The sequence below is a fragment of the Cicer arietinum genome, chromosome 4 (genome assembly GCF_000331145.2).
Source record: "Cicer arietinum cultivar CDC Frontier isolate Library 1 chromosome 4, Cicar.CDCFrontier_v2.0, whole genome shotgun sequence".
In the NCBI taxonomy this organism is placed as follows: domain Eukaryota; kingdom Viridiplantae; phylum Streptophyta; class Magnoliopsida; order Fabales; family Fabaceae; genus Cicer; species Cicer arietinum.
In genome coordinates, this window is record NC_021163.2 from 8,020,150 (window position 1) to 8,029,905 (window position 9,756).

Below are 9,756 nucleotides of genomic sequence, written 5' to 3' on the forward strand. Positions count from 1 at the left end.
AAGATTATAAAGGAAGAAGCATGCGATTAAGCTTGAAGAGAAAGCAATGCTGAATTTTTTTTATTTATTTATTTATTTATTTATTTTTAGCTTGTGAGAGAAGAAGAAGCAGAGAAATAGAATGAAATGTTAGTAATGAATGAGAATTGCAAAGCACAACAACAACCATATGTTGCTACTACTTTTTACTACTGTGTTGTGTTGTGTTGTACTTAGTACGCTCGCTTCCAACGAACCTAATTTTTTAATGGCTACAGTTCTTTTTTTATTCTTTTTTCAATCTTGGGAAACGTTCCTATCAAACGGTTGTCCGAGCCTATTTGGCATCCTTACCTTAGCCTCGGAACGACACCTCATTAACTTTGCTTCGGGTCTACATTCTACACATCACGTGACTCGCCTGCTTTTTTTTTACCTCCCCCGAACCAGAACCAGAACCAGAACACTCTCGCAGGCTGCCACCTACTTGGTGACACGTCATATTTACCTTGTGAGAAAATTAGGACAAAACAAGAGACGAATAATTTGTTTTTATTAATTTTAAAGACCTACATTTTCTAAATAATTTAATGAGTGTAAAATATAATTTGTTACTGCCGGGAGAAATGAGCCAAAAAAGCTTGGTACCTAACAAACAAACACTAGGAAGAGATAGAGGGTAAGTGGAGTTGTTTAATTTTATGTGGAGATGATGAATTTTGAGTGAGTGACAGCTATGTAATGCAGATGATACTTCATAACCGAATAGGACATAAAGTAGGAGCTAGACTGAAATGGGATTCTCTAATTTCACCATATTGGTATTTGAGATTATTAATTTACAATACTTTTGTTATGTGGAAAGCCTTCTATTATTATGGCAAAATAAATCATAACAAGTAGTAAGTAAGATCACAATTAAAAGTTGCCAAATCAATAATGAGTTTGACACTTGATCCATGAGTTCCATTAAAAGAGATTTTGATTGTGATGTATACTTGCTTCGACTTCAAGCCCTTGATACATAGTATAAATGTCATTTATGAAAGACTCGATTAACTACTACCCTAACCTCCAATCCTGAAATATTTCTTTAATTGACATATAGTGTGGGCTTAACACTTATCACCACTTTTTACCTTTTTGTTTTGTCTCACTTATCTTAAAAGGAACATACACTAATATGAAAATATGTCTTTCTTGGATAAAATTGAAAGGAGGTAGTTTGAAGGTGAAGTAAGCCTAGTCAAATTCATATTCGGTCAAAGTCATGTATGCTTCAAAGCTTCTTTCACAATTCACACACATTTTTTGCTTTCAGCTTTCACCAATTACCGTGTCATTTTATTCTCTTGGATACAGTGTGTAAAGTCAACACATAACAAAAACATATCAACTATCATGTGCTCCAGAACGTACTTGGGGAAAGTTTGTTTCGTTTTCCTAAATTGTTCTTGTCCTCTATTCTTTTATTTTCTTCCAACTTTTTTTTTAAAAAAGTTAGATTAAATGCATTCACTTATATTTGATATTCACGTAATTGTAACACTGGTGATTATTAAATTTCAATCTAATGTTCATTAAAATGTTTGTATTTTGTAAATTCTAATTCATTTAATTTAATATAAAGATGTAGACATTATTAGTCAAAATTCATTATTAAACATGTTTTTGTTTTGCAATTTCATTTTTCTCAATCTTTTAAGATCTAATTAATGTTCTAACAAATGCAGATTTAGTTTTTATTGTATAATTAAAAAATAATGTTAACAATATATTCTATAACACATATTTATCAACACACTCTCTTTAATTAATTAAAATTTATATGAGTCCCATCAATTTAATATAAAATTATATAATTTGATAAAATTTATATAAATTTTAATCAGTAATTTTTTTTAAATGAGACAATTATAAATACATGCTAATGTGACTTGTATCATTTAATTGACCGCATTCAATCAAGGTCCCTTATTTTCCCAAAGCTATTTTAGCCTATTTGCTATTGCGTGGGTCAAAAGTCACATTAAATTCAAGCTATATTTAAAAAAAAAAAAAAAAAAGGAAAATAATAGACAGTTCCAACTAAGCCTACTTGATTGCAATTAGCCTACTACTCTACAGTAAATTATTTCCTACAAAAGAGGTTTCGTTAAGGGCAAGTTTTCTTACAATTCCTTCTAACAATTTCATATTATACATATTTTCTTCTCTAAGCTCGTATGATCCCTCTATTTCTATATACATATCTTTTAATTTTGTTTTGAACTAATTAACAATTTGGTTTATCTTATAAGCCAATAATAAAAAAAGAAATTGATGGATTGATTACTTAATTATGATTAATTACAAATAGAGGAAATTGGCATATTGAGAGTGAGAATGACAAACAAACAAACATAAAGGTAGGCTCCGATACAGACTAGAGTGACGGTGAACACTAGACAACCTGGCTAGACATTTAATGTGGTAGTAGAAATGTGTCTCTACCTCTAACTCAATCCAACCAAGCCATAAAGACAAAGATAAAAAGCATTTTTATTTTTATGAATGTAAAAGAATGATGTGTCTTGGGGAATTAATTTATTTGGTCCCAACACCTACAAAAGCGAACAACCGCACTGCTACATCTCAGAATTTGGTGTGTTTCTATTTTCAACTCAACTCTAAAAATATTGGCTTCAATACGTCTCATTATTTTATTTATATTTTGGGACGGATTAACATAAAAATAATTTGTAAGGTAGAGTATGTATATCACTTTCGCATATAAACAATTTTTCAAATCATATATTAAGTGACACTATCTCAATAGCATTATTTAAGTATACAATACTAAAAAAATTAACCACCCCACATCACATTATGATCAAAGAAATCGTGGGGGGCAAATACTCATCCTCATCGAATATAGCGCTTGTCTCGTTAATTAGAAGTTTTGAAGATTACACCAACCACAACCACCAAAAACATATGTTTTTCTGGCACATTATCTTCAATTTATGAAGTTTGAGGTGGTGCTTTTTGAGGTTGGTGTGGTGATTGCACTATTTATCTTCTTTTCTTTCTTTCTTTATTTTTTATTTACAAAAAGCACTACTTATCTATAGTTGTAATTCATCCCGCATGCGTATTAATGTATTATCCTCGTGCTGTCTTTTTCGTCCTGCTTTATGCTATGATCATATGGTATTTTTTTTGCATCTACATTTTCAATCCTCTTACGAACAAACCTTTTTTTCATGCTATAGAAAATGTATTTAGTTGAATATGGAAGAAAAAAAAAAAAGCTAATGAAACTCAAATTTTGTTGTTGTGTCTTTAATCTTAATTATAAATCAAATTACAAGATTTTAATAGGTCCATTTATTTAAGAATTTTTTTAAAATGATTTTTATATCTTATCTTTTTGTTATAATAATTTAAAAAAAAATTAAAAATAAAGCTTCAAATGAAAATTTTGTTTAAATAGTTTATTTTAAAATATCATTTTAAGTATTCATCTATTTGATACTTTTTTTTAAATAATAAAATTTTAAAAATGTTTAAAATAAAAAGTTATTTTGAGAAACTCTTCACAAAAATTATTTTTAAAAGATACATTTTTTTTTTATAAAATGTGATTTTTATCGTGTTAAAATCTTTAATAATAAATATTTAAATTCTTCACAACTTCTACTATTTTTAAGTGAATTTTCATAAAATTATTTTTTAAAAAATAAAATCAAAATAATTCTTTAAAAATCTTAAACAAATAGACTCAATAGTCACTTTATTTTAGATTAAATATATGTAGTGAATTAATGGTTAAAATATTTCAGATGGAGAAAAATATTTTACAGAGGCTCAGATGTGTATCAATAGGTGTGGTGTTGTGAATTGTCACAACATTTATTTGTATGCAACGTTCTCTAATCAAATTAGCTCTCATGTTCATTTTTGTGTGGCTTATTCAATAAGAGTAAAAGACTTTGAGATTGTTTGATTGTGGTCTGGTTGGCCAATACTTGGAGAATTTGGTGCATAAGAAACCTTAGTATTTTTAAGCAATAAGAGTGTGTTGATCATTCTTGTAGATCTTATTAATATGTTGTCTTGATCTTGACTCCAATACAATGTCAAAAGTTTTCAGGTTGATTTGCATTAATGATAGATCAATCCCATTTTTTGTTTGTATTTGTTAGGTGTCCAGAGGTTGGGTAATCTCAACCCATATTTTGGTGGTAGAGTTTTACTTAAAATCTTAAACTCTTTAATGATTAATCATTATACGTTATTTTTTTATTTGGGTCATATATTGTGGTCTAAATAATTAATATTAATATATTATTAAAAAAATAATTAAAATATTTATATCTTTGAATATTACATACTTTTTTATTTTACGTTTACTCTTTTTCTTTTATGATTTGAATTCGAATTCAATACTTCAAAATTTACAATACTCACATACATTATATATCAACTATTTACACTAGACTTGTGATTTTTAAGTAAACATATATATTAATATATTTTCATTACATTTATAATTTTTGTTGTTTATATATTTTTAAACATATAATATTTTTATTTTATCCCTCATTATCAAAAAAAATTCTAGCCTTTCATAAATTATTCTTAATTAACAAATGAATCTTTTTTTCCATAAGTTCCTTGGGGTAATTCTCTATTCGAAGTGCGGAGACTATTTTTGGTCTATGAAAAAGCATCGTGGTTTTCAAACTATCCTTCATAATAAGGCAGCTTACAATGAAAATTACAAAACGGCATATCTTAAGATACCTTCAGTTCACTCAAATTTTGACTATTCACAAAACGTTATGAAATTAATTCATCCAGAAATGAATAAAAAACATATTTTGGTATAAAGAATAGCATACAACTCTTTCAAATATTGACTTAGTCAAACATATTTCTTACAGTTCTTTTCTTCTTTTGGTCTAAACATTTATATCTTGAGCACTATGTGAGCTAAGAACTCCACATTAGCCCAATATGCTTTTCATTTGCAGAATCCAAATAGGGTTTGGATTGAGAAAAGTCCAATAGCTAGTAATTCTTGTATTCTTGAAGACTTTGATATTTATTGAGATTGCATAAACGAATCAGATTTTTATTGTAAAAACAAAAAGGACAGGAAATATTGACACAGCAAAAAATCTTTTACAATTACACAGCTTCATAACTATATATATATATAGAACACAAATACATCGTGTGATTTTGAATCATATAACAGCAACAATCAACAATAAATATTATTGTATTTTGAGTAAACATGAAACTTCAAATTAGTCACCAGTTTATAGGGTAAAAATCATATCATATATCATAAATACGTATCAAACTAAGCAAGAAATGCTTATTCACATCAGCACTATCCCAACATTCAAACTTGCTCTAATTTAGGAGAGTAGTCCAGCAAAAACCAAAACGAACAAAATCAGCTGCTAAATCAAAAGCTTCATTTTCTTTTTATCGATTTCAACTGCTGTCAAACATGTCACCTCTCACTCCACGGTGGGAATAGAACCACCGGCGGCCTTGATTTCTTGCTGCAGCTGCAAAAATGAATACAGGGAAATAATATAGGAAATTCATGCCGTCTACCAGGAGGTGAAAAACAACTCTTTAACCAAATTGCATGTCATCTAAAATAAAACATAAAAGTACATACCCTAAATAGGTATTGAAGATTGGTCTTCAGTAGAGAGTATTCCTGTTGTAATTGTTGTAAACATCTAATACACCTGCAATGCAACCAACATTTTTTGTTAGTGACATTAATAGACAGGGTCAAATAATTTATTGTTTTTTGAAATGTTACGAAAGAAGCATGTAATAAACATTTTCTAATCCTATTAATTTAGGCCAAATGGAAAGAGTAAGCTGTCAGCATTATCTCCTAAAATAACATTAGCATGTCTCCTAAAAATATAAGCACATATGAAAACAGCTCACATTCACTTCAAAGAATCAAGTTAATTTCTGACGTTTATCTAAGAAAACAAAAGATTTTACAGGAAATACATAGCATGTAATCAATACTACTCATTCATCGAAACAAAAGCAAAAGTTTGTAAACTGCCGGCTTCGAAGAAGCTGCTTCATATCAGTCAAGAGTTACAGTCTTATGGACTTTGCAGTATAATCATTACAAACAAACACTTCTTTCAATCATATCAAACAAAGTTTTGATTATCTAAGCCGAGCAGAAGCAATCCATTGTATTTTAAAGTTTGTGCATTACGCCTAACTCAAACCATTGAATAAGCTTTATAATGATTATTTTAGTCATATATTTGGTCAAGCGTAGATAACTAGGTTACCGAATAACAGATATAGAATAGGCTTTGATGCCATCTCAAAATTTGAGCTTTAAAGCTAACAGACCTCAAAAATCAATTCAAGAGGTGAGGATGGTTCAAGTCATATAAAGACTAGTTTGACCATACAGTAGACTCTAGACAATCTGAGATCCTAACAGTCGGTAATGAAAAATTATATCACCAACTCAAATGTTAGACTATTTTTCTTTAGCCAACCCACCTTTGCATTAAAGGGAGGGACTTAGCTACAGAAATTCTTCCTTTTCTATTTTGTTGCTATCTGCCAACAGTCTCTTATCTTATTGTGTTTTTATCACCAACTCAAATGTTTGACTATTTTTCTTTAGTTAACCCACCTTTGCATTAAAGGGAGGGACTTAGCTACGGAAATTCTTCTTTTCTATTTTCTGTCTGCTCATATGTTACTATCTTATGTGTTCTAATAGATTCTATTTGTTTAGCTCGTTTGTTGTATGCTTCTAAAATGTTGTATCTCCTCATAGAATCAGTTTAATAACTGACGGTAGATTAGACCTCTAGAAATACCGCAGTCAGCTTCTGTAATCATTCATCTTTCATATAATACAAATCAGAAAATTCCTGAAAAGTCTTTGATGCTCTATTTCTCTATGTTTTCTCAGTCATCTACTTCGGATCATCCTCATCTCTTTCTCTGTCTCTAACGCTACTTTCTCAATAAATCTGGAAGACTAAGGTGGTATTTCATTTGGTTTATTGGTAGGGTGACTTGGATATCAATCTGAAAAATTACATAATTTCATTTGAAAAGGTAAAGAAAATACACAGAAGGAAAAGATTAAAAAGAGACCGCGATAAAAGTGGAGTATAATCTAGAAAAATCTACATAACCCTCCCTGAATGGCACAAACTTTTCATACATTTCAAAATCTACATATGTAGGAAATGCAAAATTCAATGAAGTTAGAAGTAATTAATTTGAAAAAGAATGATTAAAGAAATTATGAGGCTCCAAACAATGTATATTTTTGTCTTTTTTATCACAAAATGAGAGAATTTTGTTTCTTACACATCAATTTATATGTATTAAGAATTTTGCAAAAGTGTATCAAACATTTATGTATTCAAACAAAAACTATTTGAGGAATTCAGAATTTTCTTTTATATTACTACTATAATTTCTCCACACAAATTAAAGCTAAAATCAGTAGCCTTCAAGAAAAGGTGTGAAGGTATCCAAGTCAGAATTAGTGGAAGAGACAGTGTATTATAGATACTATACTACCATGCTAATTTAAGTTGTATTTAGATTTGAGAACTTATAGCATTTTAAATGTTTTCTCTGAATTAGATCCCTGATAGATTGCTAAAGCTTTATAGATTACATGTAAAGTTCTGTTAACTAGGCAGCCAACAAAGCTTGGGGACATATGAATCAAACAAAGTAAAATTTTGTAATCCAAGAAATGCGGAAACAAGATAATTCAAATGATAGGAGATACAAATGATATGTTTCCGGGAACAAGAGAATTTGATAAAACTCACCCTTCCAGGTTCTGAGCCTCACAAAAATTTCTGAAGGTGCCACAAACATTTTTAACTCTAGCAGCACCAACACTGTTAAACAAATAATGTCACAAACAACAATAATAATAAATAAAAAATCTATTTCTTCATGTTAGTGCAACAATACACAACAGAGATAATCAAATACAACTACAAATACAAATACAAATACAAATACAAATACAAATACAAATACAAATACATCATTTATACCTGGCACTACTTCCCTTCTGTTGATGGGCATGAGCATCTACTTGTTTGAAATCCACAGGTACTTGCTCTCTGCACAAACAGCCAAATAGAACCAGTTTAAGATTTCCATAAAAATCAAATTAAAAGTAGTCTCATAAAGTTTTTGGTATAAACCTAGGTATCGCAACTGCATGTTTGGTTTTGCAGTGATAATGGTTTATTTTGAATGAATTGATTTTGATTAAAAGTGAGTTGAACATGAAGTGATTAAAGTTAGAGTTGAACATGAAATGATGTAAGTGTGAATACGTGTGTAAAGTGAGTTGGACAATAAATTTCAGACTCAATTCTACTTGAGCATATCGGAACATGGAAAAATCAATTCCTTAGAATCAATTTTGCTTCATCCAAAAATGACATGCATGTTTGGTTTTGCAACAAGAATGGAAAATCACAGAGTCACCTTGATTTTGCAAAAGCTACATCACTATTACAAAATTCCGCTGTAATTTTACCAATCTCACAAAGAAACCAAACATATACTCAGAAGGATGAAAAACCCTTTCCTTTCTCTCCCTCAAGAGTTTTATGTGTCATATCATCCAAACAGTTTTCTGAGAAAGTAAAATAAAAATTTCTGAATCCATAATATTAAAAGAGAATAGTAATAATACTTACAGAGCACGTGACATGTTGTTGAGTAATTTCTCAGAATCATCAAAGAACATAGTCATAACCTCAATCACAAAATCTGGACTACTTTCATCTTGCAGTTTCTGAAGCTGACTGAACTGATCATCCAGATAATCCTGCTCCATGCCAATCAAAATATCTCATAATTAAAAATAATTAAAATCATCTCAAAATATAAGAATACAAAAGAAAGGGTAATAATATATTTGAATAAATTATTGGCGTTGACCGGAGAAAATAACAGAAAAGTGAAGTGAAGAGAATAGGAACCTGGCGAAACATAGCAGCTTCGTGGTCACGTAGCTTTCTTTGTAACTGATCCATGTTTATTTTTGTTCTTTGAATTCGATACTACTAGATCTCAATTCAATAGCCACAAAAAATTAGCGAGGAGGGTTTTGAGTTGAAATTGAAATGGAAGAGAGGCGAGTACTAAATAGTGAAAATTAGAAAGTGTATGTGTGTGTGTCTGAATTCTGAAATGAAAACGTTTCTTGTTTTGTTTCGTTGGTTTCCCGAAAATGGGGATTCCTTCTTAATTTGGACACTTACTGCTTCTGGTTGTCTCTCACCTTACTTATACCCTTTCGTCAAAACTCAAAACCTCTTATGTAAAATAATGCATTATTACTCCTAACGTGTGAATCTTGTTGTTAAGTTCTTTAGAAAAAATAATTGATACATCGTTGTTTTTTTTTTTTTAATTAATTTGAATAAAAAAAGAAATTAATGAAAATTACTACTCAAACAGGGAAGTCAACAAAGAAAAAAAACAAAAATACTAAAACCGAATATTTTAATAATTTGACTTGAATATGAGTATTTATCATCTCATCATTGACCCTAGTCCAATTATGTATCATAAATTTCAGTTATTGCCATTTATAAATAATTAAATTGATATATTAAATACCATAAAATATCCGAAAACAACTATAAAACATTAACCGTTATAAATGTATATATATAAACATGTTTACATGAAATTAGTTAATATCCTTTTAAAAAGTAT

General features: G+C 29.4%; 1 protein-coding gene across 2 annotated transcripts; it reads right to left on the minus strand.

The window, feature by feature from the left end:
- Nucleotides 1–5,218: 5,218 nt before the first annotated feature.
- Nucleotides 5,219–9,319, minus strand: LOC101502743 (histidine-containing phosphotransfer protein 1-like). 2 transcript variants are annotated; one of them, XM_004496000.4, is made up of 6 exons: nt 9,015–9,319; nt 8,730–8,860; nt 8,073–8,141; nt 7,839–7,910; nt 5,663–5,735; nt 5,219–5,546 (listed from the first exon to the last, which is right to left on the minus strand). In XM_004496000.4, the coding sequence occupies exons 1-6, from the start codon at nt 9,066–9,068 to the stop codon at nt 5,496–5,498; spliced, it is 450 nt and encodes a 149-aa protein (XP_004496057.1). In that variant the 5' UTR covers nt 9,069–9,319; the 3' UTR covers nt 5,219–5,495. The 2 variants fall into 2 exon arrangements, with proteins under 2 accessions (XP_004496057.1, XP_073224218.1); XM_073368117.1 differs by lacking the exon at nt 7,839–7,910 and having other exon boundaries at nt 5,267–5,546; nt 9,015–9,294.
- Nucleotides 9,320–9,756: the final 437 nt, after the last annotated feature.